Genomic DNA, 12,360 nt, shown 5'->3' on the forward strand with positions numbered 1-12,360 from the left:
GAAGGGAGAAAGAAAGAAAGGGGGGGAGCCAGAAAGAAAGAAAGGGGGGGACAGGGATCCAGAAAGAAAGAAAGGGGGACATGGAGAGAGAATGAAAGAAGGGCAGGGTGAAAGAAAGAAATGGGGCATGGAGAGAGAGAGAGAAAGACAGACATACAGAAAGAAAGGGGGCATGAAGAGAGAAAGAAAGAAGGGGACAGGATGAAACAAAGAAAAAGTTGGGGGAGGGAATGAGGTCTGGAGGAGAAGAAGCATACAGGAGGCTGAAAGAAGGGAAGAAATATTGGATGCACAGTCAGAAGAATAAAGTGCAACCAGAAACTGATGAAATTACCAAACAAAGGTAGGAAAAATGATTTTATTTTCAATTTAGTGATCAAAATGTGTCCGTTTTGAGAATTTATATTTGCTGTCTATATTTTGCACTATGGGCCCCTTTCACTAAACTGCAATAGCAGTTTTTAGCGCAGGGAGCGTTGAGAGCAGCGTGGGGCATTCAGCGCAGCTCCCTGCGCTAAAAAACGCTATCGCGGTTTAATAAAAAGAAAGGGGGTATATTTGTCTATTTTTGTATAGTTGTTACTGAAGTGACATTGCATAAAGTCATCTGCCTTGACCTCTTTGAAAACCCGCTGAATATAAATGATAATTAACATTTTCTCTGCGTACAATGTGCTTTGTGTTTTTAAAATTTTATTGTTGGTAGATCATTTTGACTTGGCCACGAAGGTAACGGGAAGGGAGGGAGGGGAGCTGCTGAAAGACATCTAGTAATCCTTGCAGGCTTGACTGCAGGGAAATAGGTTTTGTAAAATCATGTTTTGTTATGTGACTGGCATTATTTTGACTTTAATTTCTATGAATGAATAGAATGAAAATGATATAAAATAACTTGCTTGTTTTTATGTGCATGCGCTGAAGGAAAGTGGAGAGAGAGTGGGCTGAGGATGCTGAAGGGAAATGGGGAAGAGAGAGTAGGGAGAAGACGCTGATTTATAAATTGACAATTGTACAGAATATTGTTTCATTTTATACTTTAATATAAACAATTCAAGGCTTGTGTGGATGGAATCAGGTGGTTTGCGGGGATGGGGACCGAGCTTACGGGGATTAGTCCAATAAAATGGTATTTTTTTATTTCTCATTATTTGTTTTATTTTTATTTGTTAATTTGTAAAGTGGTGATTGTTATGTATCAGTTTTTTTCAAATTTACATCTACTGTCTTTATATTTTGCACTGTATTAGAGGACATGTGTTACTGTTTTTGTGGTGTTGCATTGTATCCAGGGTCTGGTTTCTTGGCGGTTCAGTTTAACTTTTGTCTACATATTTCTATTTTTAGTTTGTGATTATTCCATATTGGGCGAGGGTGTATCTCTGTTCTGTGTGTATGAAAAGAACATAGTTTTTAGTTGGCATTGACTACAGCAGTGGTTCCCAACCCTGTCCTGGAGGAACACCAGGCCAATTGGGTTTTCAGGCTAGCCCTAATGAATATGCATGAAGCAAATTTGCATGCCTATCACTTCCATCATATGCAAATCTCTCTCATGCATATTCATTAGGGCTAGCCTGAAAACCCGATTGGCCTGGTGTTCCTCCAGGACAGGGTTGGGAATCACTGGACTACAGGATCAATTGACTGTGCGGGATCTGGCTTGTTTAGTTTTACAATGTATGTGTTGGTGTTCTAGTGCTCACTGCAGTGTTTAAGATGCTGCCTTTTCCTAGGTACACTCTTGTTGTGCGATATGTGGATTGTTACTAAAAATCATATTTTTCATATAGATGGGGGGGTGTCAAAAAATGATGGGCCCCGGGTGCCACATACCCTAGGTACGCCACTGCTTAGGAGGAGTCTGATTGTGCTTCAGGGACCTGGGGCAGATGCCAGAGCTGTGATCGCCAGTGGTGGGTTCGCATTGATTGATCTTCTCTGGCCCACCTTCTCTCCTCGGCCTGCTGCCTTCAGTCGGTCCGCCCCTCCTGCCTTCTGTCTCGCCGGTGGTGGGCTCACCTTGATTGATCTGTGGCCCGCCTTCTCTCCTCGGCCTGCTGCCTTCGGTCGGTCTGCCCCTCCTGCCTTCTGTCTCGCCAGTGGTGGGCTCGTTTTGATTGATCTTCTGTGGCCTGCCTTCGGTTGTTCTGCCCCTCCTTGCTTCTGTCTTGGACCGCTTCCTTCAGCTGCTTTGGGACTTAACCTTCAATGAACCGACGGCCAGCCTTCTTCCTTCTGCCCCTGCTGTTTTCGGTTGCTCCTGGAGCTGGGCAATGGCGCCTTTCCCTGATTGCAAAGGTAATGTCCTGTTGTGGTGGCCGAGCTATTTAATGAATGATTCTTTTTGTCTTTTTATTTATTTTTGTTCTTATTTGATATTTCATATCTACAGTTGTATTAAAGGCCTGCACTAAAATGTAATTAATTTGACCAGTTAATGAGAAGATTTTACACGAATTGTCCAAGTTTCCATTATTTCCTATGGGGAAATGTGCTTTGATATACGAGTGCTTTGGATTACAAGCATGCTTCTGGAACAAATTATGCTCGTAAACCAAGGTACCACTGTATAGACATGTCAACAGAGATACTGATAGCTGCTAGCCACCAGTCAAAGTTCTTTGGTATTTCTCAAGATATGTGCAAATGACCTATTCTTACACTCAGAAAAATCAGATAGAATACTTAGCTCTATTGGATATAGATAAGGCACAGACTCGGCTTGCTCTAATCCCAGTCTGCACATTATCAGATGCTGTTCAGAGCAGGGAGAAGACACTTTTACTAAGGTCATGAATCTTCTTTCCGTGTCAGTAGGTGTCTTTCCAAACAGCAAAACAGGTTGAAAAGACGATGGCTAGGGAAAGGTATGGCCAGTAGGAGAAAGGAGGTATTGATGTCCCTGTATAAGATTCTGGTGAGACCTTATTTAGACTATTGTATATAATTCTGGAGACCACACCTTCAAAAAGATATAAACAAGATGAAGTTGGTCCAGAAGAGAGCTACTATAATCGGTGGTCTTCATCATAAGATCTCAATATGTATACTTTGGAGGAAAGACGGGAGGGAGGATATGATAGAAACGTTTAAATACCTTTGTGGCATAAATACACATGAGGTGAGTCTCTTTTAATGTGAAAGGAAGCTCCAGAATGAGACAGTATAGGATGATGTTAAGAGGTGATAGCCTCAGGAGTAATCTACGGAAATACTTTTTTACAGAAAGGGTGGTAGATGCATGGAATAGTCTCGGTAAAGGTGATGGAGACAAAGACTGTGTCTGAATTCAAGAAAGTGTGGGACAGGTGTGTGGGATCTCTTAGGGAGCGGAAGAAATAGTGGATGCTGTGGATAGGCAGACTGGATGGGCCATTTGGCCTTTTCCTGCCATCATGTTTCTTCGAGGAGGTACTGAAAAGTTCTCAGCCACTTCTTAAATTCTTCCTAAACCAACTTCCTAAATTCTGAGCATTATTTTGCCATTGTAGCTGAAGAGAGTGTTATTTTAATTTGCAAAGTGCCAATTTGCAGAATCATAATGCTATATTTTGACATTGTTTCAGATCATTGATTGAACCATGTCAATGAAAAATGTGGAATTTTCAAGTGTAGAACTCTGAGCCCTCATGAAGTTCCTAACCAAAAGAAGGAAATATTTTTCACTCAGAAAATACTTAAGCTCTGGAACGTATTGCCAGTTTCTGGTAAGAGCAGTTAATGTAGCTGATTTTAAGAAAGGTTTGGACGATTTCCTGGAGGAGAAGTCCATGGTCTGTTATTGAGATGGACATAGGGAAGTCACAGCTTGCCCTGGATCAGTGGCAGGGAATGTTGCTGCTAATTAGGTTTTTGCCATGTTCTGGTCAGAGAATTACACGAGGACAAAGTTTTCCTCATCCCCGCAAGTTCTTTTCCTGTCCCTGCCCCATTCCTGCAAGCTCCGTCCTAATCTGCACAAGCCTCAAACACTTTAAAATCATAAGTGTTTGAGGCTTGTGCAGTTAAGGCAGAGCTTACAGGAATGGGACAGGGACAGTGACAAAACTCACGGGAACGGGACGGGGAAGTTGAGTTCCTGCAGGGACGGGGGGAAATTTGTCCCCGTGTCATTCTCTAGTACTGGTGACCATGCAGACAGATTACTGGGCTAGATGAACCATTGGTCCGACCCAGTAAGGCTACTCTTATGTTCTTATACTCTCAAGATGCTTTTCTTTGTTTTGACATGAATATTGCGTAGCATGGTATAAGATGTCCTAATTTATAATAGCCTTGGAGATTGTCTTCACAGCTAACACTGTCCACAGATCTCCTGTTTAGGTCCTTCCATCCTGCCCTCATCCCAGCCATCCCTAGGCTTGCATTAGCTATATGCTGTACCAAATTTTTTACCACTCTTTTTCAATGATTTCTAACAAGAGAAAATCATTACTGATTGAGGTTACTAGGTTCAGACCTTTTTAATCAGGTAAAAAAAAGCAATGACCTAAGCCAGGAAGATGCTTGGGTGCATAAGGAGAGGAATGGCCAGTAGGAAAAGGGAGGTGATAATGGCATTGTATAGATCTCTGGTAAGGCCTCATTTGGAATACTGTGCACCATTTTGGAGACCACACCTTCAAAAGATATAAATAGGATGGAGTCAGTCTAAAGGGTTGCTACAAAATTGGTTCGTAGTCTTTGTCATAAATTATATGGGTGACAGACTTAGAGACCTTAATATGTATACTCTGGAAGAAAGACGGGAGAGAGGGGATATGATAGAGACATTTAAATAGCTGTGGCATTAATGTACAGGAGGCAAGTCTTTTTCAAAGGAAGGAAAGCTCCAGAAGGAGGAGACAGAGGATGAAGTTAAGAGGTGATAGGCTCAGGAATAATCTAAGGAAATACTTCTTTACAGAAAGGATGGTAGATGCGTGGAATAGTCTCCCGGTAGAGATGAAGACTATATCTAGCATGTGGGATTTCTTTGAGAGAGGAGGAGATGGTGAATGCTGTGGATGGGCCATTTCTATGTGTAATTCCCAGTTTTAGAAAGTCAGATATTTACAGGTGTATAAAAATTGAGATTTATGCCTACTTTTGTTCATATGTTGTGACAAGTTGCTACCTTTGAACAGGAGGTAAACTACACTTACCTTCTGTGCAAACAAACACTGAACAAATTTCCCTCCCTAATGAAAAGCATCCTTCTATCAGATGTGAACCCTCCTACCACCCTCTTCCTTCTTGGGCAGCCCTGGACCCCCATCTTGCTCCCAACCTTCTATATAAGGTCTTCTATGTTTGTTGTAAATCCATATGTAGATTAGCAAAATTGTCTGCCATGTACATAGTAACATAGTGCATGACAGCAGATAAAGACCCATACAGTCCATCTAGTCTGCCCAATAAGATAAACTCATAGCATGCATGTGCAGGTTGCTATTTTGCAACCTACGTGTGTAAGTGACAACACACACATGTAAAGCCCGTTTTCCCCTATGTATTTTTAAAACATTTATCTTTGTAAAATAGCCCTCCCCCCATACACATGTATTCCCAGGGACGGAGATATGTCTGCTTTAGAATAGACCACCAAGGGCAGACCTGCTCTTCTAAAATGATGGCTAGAATCTACATGTGGTCACTCTCAAGTGTATTTTTCAGGATAGATGAACTGCCTAAAATGTGCTGTTTGTTGTTATCTTTCGATAGGATGTTAATTATTTGGGTGTCGATGTAAACGATTCTCAGCTCCGAGGTGCATATGAGAATGTGAAGACTGCTGGACTCCAGGATAAAATTAATTTGCTTAAAGCATCTGCATTAGGTAAGGTGTGCAAGCTACAAAATAAAACGCATATAGTTTTACAATTATGTGTTTTCTAGCAGTATTTAAAATTTACAGTAAGTTTGGTGAAGCCAAAGAGCTATAGAAGTAGTTTACCAATGCCTTGTACATACTTTCACACCCTTGTAAATTGTTTTACATTCTTCTATTTAAGAGATTGAAATTATGCTCCATATGCCCTGGTTTAAGAGTGAGGTTCACCGCTGTCATGGTATGCATAAAACTAACTCAGCTGGAGACACAGCCCTTGGAAAAAACCTGGTTCGATTTTTCGCACTTCTGTACATTTTTCACATTTTGCTGACTGAAAAAAATACAATTTGTATGCATTAAACGAGGAGTTTGTGTCGCTGCCCTACACAGATTCACTTTCAATGTGAAAAGTTTTAAATATATATTTCTGCAGTTCTTTCTTGCTGTTGTTTAACTCAGCAAAATAAGCTCCAACTTTAATAATCCTCATTTAATTTTATAGTGCTACTGGGCCTATTCAGTCCTGTGCAATGGTGATTTAAGTACAATATGTCCCTGTCCAAAAGAGCTTACAATCCAAGTGGGCACCTGAGGCAATATAAGCTAAAGTGACCTACCCAAGGTCACAAAGTATGTCAGTGACATAAATGGAAACTTAGCCCTTACTTCCCATTGCTCTAACCACTGCTTCCTCTCCCCTAATGCGCTACAAAATGCGGAGGAATGATTCCGGTGCCAATTTTTTAGGCACCTTGAAACTCAGGGCTCCTTTTAAGAAGCCACATTAGCGGCTTTATCGCACGCACATTTTTAGCGCGTGCTGACCCCCGTGCTAGCCAAAAAACTACCGCCTGCTCAAGAGGAGGTGGTAGCAGCCAGCGCGGCCGGCAAATTAGTGCACGCTATTACGCGCATTAAACCGCTAACATAGCTTCGTAAAAGGAGCCCTCAGTTAAACACATCATTTCAACAGCGTTTTTTAGTGAGGAGAGGCATCCACCGGCACCATTCAGAAAATCCGGGCCAAAATGCCTAGTAGTTGTAGAGATAACCTGCAAATGCATGGACACCTGATTTTTCCTTACTTTGATGACTAGCTTCTGATGGCTTCCTCAAGAGATTTTGCTGTTTGCTTCAGAAACCAAACACTGTGCCACCTGCAGAGTTTTGGCTTTCTCATCAACTTTACAAAGTCGACCCTTCAATCGATAACCAAAATTTGAAGTTATGCAGTTTGACCAGAACCTGCTTGCAAGATGTTCATCCATATGGCTACTGCAATCCATGTCCAAGTTTCAAGTAAGACTGCTAATCAAAACACACTCCCCATGCTATGTACAATAAATAAAAATAAAATAGATACACAGAATAAATTATACATAAAAGTTACCATATACATAATCAAAAGTAAATCAAAATGAATAAGACATAGCAAAGGATATAGATATATATACTCGGAGATATACAGTATATATACATACATACATACACACACTTAAAAAATATTTGTCAGGCCTTTGCACCATAGTATTTTTCTCTTTGCCCACCCCAATAAGAAGGCCACAATGCAACCTCAATTCCAATGAAATCATTGGGCCCAATTTTTTTTAGCCACAATTTGTCACCTTTTCTTCAGCCATCATTACAGGTAATGGGTGTCGGAACAATCTGAACAAAAGATGTCTTGTTAGAACCACTGGAACATTATTATGTCCTTAAAACAGATGCTTCCAACATCAGTCAGGGAAGCACACCTTGGCTCTCATCTCACCCAGGGAGTCTAGTCACAAGCTAAATAAATGTCCTACATCAATCATGTGGAGCGCTGAAAAATATTTTACTCTCTCTGAGCATTTCCCCGTCTTGTTCAGAATCAATCAGTGTTAGTACAGATGGACAATCAAGCTGCTGGGTTCTGTGTCAATAAAACAGAGGGGAGCTGTGTTCCCTTTAACCGCAGGGAAGCAGCACACATGTGGACTTTGTGATTTCTCATTGCATGTAAATTCCCAGGCTGTTCCAAATCAGATTGCAGACAAGCCCAGACGAGTTCTACAGCCTCACAAGTGGTCGTTAATCCATCAGACCATGCAAGATGTTTTTCTAGCCTGGGGGACTTCAAAAATAAACCTGTTTGCCATCAGTGAAAATTTAACTGTTGCTTCTGTCATTCAGTGCACCCCTCTCCAAATTGACCAGCAAAGAATCTGTTTGCCATTATTTGGGCTTGACCAGTCTACTAATTTTTTTTTCTTTTTTTACTTATCCCTCTAATAGTGATGACCCAGCACGTCACAACAAATGCCTGGCCCAGTGATCTTCCTTGGAATTAGTTCTCAAAAGATTTCTTTTGTTCTCCCACTGTATGGGCTTCAAACATTTTCCTGCTTTGATAATTCAGAACAGTGACTCCCTTCTACATTTTTCTATTTTATTAGTTATATATATATATACCACCTATCAAGGTTATCTAAGCAGTTTACAATCAGTTAGTCAAGCATTTTCCCTATCTGTCATGGCAGGCTCACAATCAATCTAACGTACCTGGGGCAATGGAGGCTTGAGTGACCTGTCCAGGGTCACAAGGAGCAGTGTGGGTTTTGAACCCACAACCTCAGGGTGCTTAGGCTATAACTCTTAACCACTAGGCCACTCCTTCCTCCCACTCTAAAGTCACTGCCCTAACAGCATAGAAATTGAATAGCATGTAGTCATCATCCTGGGCTGCCAATGCCTATTCAAGACCCCCTAGTGCAGGGGTGTCCAATGTCGGTCCTCGAGGGCCGCTATCAAGTCGGGTTTTCAGGATTTCCCCAATGAATATGCATTGAAAGCAGTGCATGCAAATAGATCTCATGCATATTCATTGGGGAAATCCTGAAAACCCGACTGGATGGTGGCCCTCGAGGACCGACATTGGACACCCCTGCCCTAGTGGCAGCAAGAAAGTCTAGCAACAGATGTACATATACAGCATGTACAAATGGAAAAGAGTTTCCATCTGGTGCATCATTGATACTCAAGACCCTGTTCACTATCCTCCATATTGTCATATCTTTATCATCTCTATTGCTGGGGCTACCAGAGTACCTCGTACATCTTAGTGCACTCAGCTTGTCCTGTTCTTATAGACAAGCGTCTGAGGGGCTGATATATCAGACTGTGGGAGTTTGCCAGGCTGACTCCCACTGTCAGCAGTGAACCCAGAAATTAAATTATGGGCCATATCCGGCAACCGGCATTGAATTTTTGGTCTATTTTCAGCCACTTTTCACATAGCCAGTTAAGCTGATATTCATTGGCTGGCCAGCTAAGTTATGGCAGCCAAAGACAGACCTGCTATTTATGTGGGTCTAGCTAGCCCCTCAACTTAGCTGGTCAGACATTGAATATTGCTGCTAACTGGCTATTGTCATGCAATATAGCCAGTGTCCAGGCTAACCAATGACCATGAATATTTGGTGGCTATCTCCCGCTGAATAGTAATGATTAGCTGACTGAGTGCTTGCCGGTTAAATAGCATTGCATATTGGACGCTGAGTGTCACGGTGTCCAGTCATTTCCATATTTATGAAGAGTCTTCTTCATGTCAAGCCACCAATACAGAAGTCTCCTTGCATCTCTCATGAAACTATTATTTAATCTCATGGAATCCTATCTCAGTCATCTCACCTGAAAGGTATTCTTTGTAGTAGAAATGAGCTTCCAGTCTTTTTCATTACTGAGTGTAGGAAGCTGATAACTCCTCCCTGACAACTGAGTTTTCTCGCCCCCTCCTTCTCCTCCCTCTCAATTAAGGCCCTCCTTTTAAGTTCCCCTCTGACCCCCCCTTCTAACCCCACTCTGTAAGTCACCTAGAGCCTGACTAGGTATGAGCGACCCACAAATGGAAGATTAGATTAGATAATAATGTAAATTCCTGCCAAAGGTGATTACATCCTTCTAGAATCAATGAAGAAGCAGTACTGTCTATGTTTTATCTTAATTCCTTGTGAGAAATCCCTGCCTCTCCCTTGCTATTTTCAAAGAGCAGTATTTATCAGAAAGATCAGTTGTTCATCTTCTTCATCTTAAACTGTTTTGACATTCAAGTAGTTTCGTGGACCCTGAGGGCCAGATTTTATAAGAGGCATTTAAAGTTAGGCGCTTACCTTAATTACCCAGACCACCTTAATAGATTGAGTTATGAGCTTTAGCAACCTCATAATTGAAAAAAATAAAATTGAATTGGCAGATAGGCACCTTGCGACACCTAACACCTAAATGGGCGTGTTTGGGGGTGGAGACTGGTAGGCGTGATTCTCTAAAGAACGTAGGCAATGTAGGCCAGTAAAGCTATGACCATTATCGGCGACTAAGGGCTAGATACACTAACCTGACTCTCAAGTTTCTTTATTTTTGATATACCATCTATCAAAACAAATGTCTAGACCAGGGCTGCCCAAGTCCAGTCCTCGAGATCTACTGGCAGGCCAAGTTTTCTGGATATCCGCAATGAATATGCATGAGAGAGATTTGCCTGCACTGCCTTCTTGGTATGCAAATCTCTCTCATGCATGTTCATTGTGGATATCCAGAAAACCTGGCCTGCCAGTAGATCTCGAGGACCGGACTTGGGCAGCCCTGGTCTAGACGGTGTACAATATAAAAAGATTATAAGGAACAATTAAAATAGGTAAATAAAAACAATATTTTATCAAATATTAAAAATACTAGACAAATTCGGATTAACGTACATAAGACGGAAGGAAACTAGGGGAGGGAAAGGTTGTTTAAAATACATCGAAGTAAAATTAATTAAAAAAGAGGGTAAATGGGGAGTGGCAAAAATATTAGGAGGGGAATCATTTCAAAAGAAGCATTAGATGTTTCAAAGCTTCACATGAATCAAGGAATTAAGAGGCTGAAGCTAATACTAAAGAATAAAGGCATCTTTAAAGAGGAAAGTTTTAAGTTTGGCTTTAAATTTTTCAAGCGAGTTCGCTAATCGAACGTCTAAGGGGAGGGCATTCCACAGAGAGGGGGCGGTAACTGAAAAGATGGATTTGCGAGTAGTATTGTAAAATAGTTCCCGTATTGATGGTATGGAGAGTAAATTTTGATTATTTGATCGGAGGGTCCTAGATGATAAATAAGGGATCAAAAGTTTATCTATAAACGCCGGTTGGTTAGAATTTTTTGTTTTAAAAATGAGGAGGAATATTTTATAGTAGAAACGATGAGTAATAGGTAGCCAATGTGCTTTACAGAGGACAGGTGTGACATGGTCGAATTTTTTTTGCATGATAGATTAATTTAACAGCAGTGTTTTGCAATAGTTGTAGACGACGGATGTCTTTCTGGGTTATACCTTGATAAAGGGCATTACACTAATCTATAGTTGAAATTACTAGGGAGTGAATCAGGATATTAATTGAGGAGGGATCAAGAAAAGAAGAAATAGAACGGATGAGCATAAGCTTATGTAAACATTTCTGCATAACTGCACTAACTTGTTGATGAAAGGTGAGGTCCTCGTCTAGAATGACTCCGAGAAGTTTAACTTTACTATCCGTTTGAATTGGAGAGGAGTTGATACAGATGGGTAGACATAAATGTTCATCTGAAGAGGGCGAGAAAAGGACACTAGTAGTTTTAAGAATGTTCAGTGAAAGTTTATTATGCCGAAGCCAGAGGGCGATCGGAGGAATGCCCCCTTCCGACCGCATGGATCGCTAGTGTATGATCCTCACACATGCGCAGACCATCTGCTTTCCCTGTAGATGGTCTGCGCATACGTTTGGTGTCCGTTTTTGCTGGGTTGTTGGTTTTTTTTACTGGCCCCAACTCTCCTGCTCTCCCAGGGAAGGGCGATCCCCGGCAGCATCTTACATTATAGCAGGGGACATTTAAAAGCAGGCAATTATTGACTCTCCTGCTCTCTGCTGCCCTTCTCCGCATTGCAGCCCCGCTTTAAAACCATGGGCTCGCACTGCGGGGAAGGGCGGCAGAGAGCAGGAGAGTCGGGGCGGCAAAAGCAGGGCTCGGCTGGAAGGGGCAGAAAGCAGAGCGGCAGAGATGGGCTGCAGGGCTGGGATTTCAAGCCGAGGACAGTCGGAAAGGACGTTTGAGACTGGTCCCCAGCAGTCGCTTCTTGTGTTGATCGGCCAGCCCAGTCGGTTTCCAAGATTTCTTTAGTGAATCGCGGCCCTGCCTACTTTGCATGCCGTTCCCCTCATTTGCATGCACAGATTGGAATCGGATCGGCACAGAGGTAAGTGAATCAGGCCGGAATAAAATCGGGTCGCAAAGGGGTCGCAAACCGATCGATACACGATCGGTTTGCTTAGTGAATCTAGCCCTAAGTCTTTTGATAGGCACGATTCTATAAACGATGCCTAAGAATGATTGACATGTAGCTGGTACCTTTTTTCTAGGCGCCTGCTGATTTATGCGCTGTTTACAGACTCCGGCCCTGACTCTTTGTATCCAATTTCATCACAAAGAACTATAATCACTCTAACCAGTAAAATTAAACCTCAGCCGGATAAGAATTAGAAGACCATTTT

General features: G+C 41.9%; 1 protein-coding gene across 3 annotated transcripts in view; it reads left to right on the forward strand.

Moving 5' to 3' along the window:
- THUMPD2 (THUMP domain containing 2) overlaps positions 1 to 12,360 on the forward strand; it is a 67,392-nt gene that overhangs the window by 32,924 nt on the left and 22,108 nt on the right. For all 3 annotated transcript variants that reach the window (XM_033939655.1, XM_033939653.1, XM_033939654.1), the window contains one exon: positions 5,704 to 5,818. In XM_033939655.1, the coding sequence (XP_033795546.1) occupies positions 5,704 to 5,818 (115 nt within the window). The remainder of the gene's footprint in view (positions 1 to 5,703; positions 5,819 to 12,360) is intronic.

Source organism: Geotrypetes seraphini, chromosome 3, assembly GCF_902459505.1.
Source record: "Geotrypetes seraphini chromosome 3, aGeoSer1.1, whole genome shotgun sequence".
Lineage (NCBI taxonomy): Eukaryota > Metazoa > Chordata > Amphibia > Gymnophiona > Dermophiidae > Geotrypetes > Geotrypetes seraphini.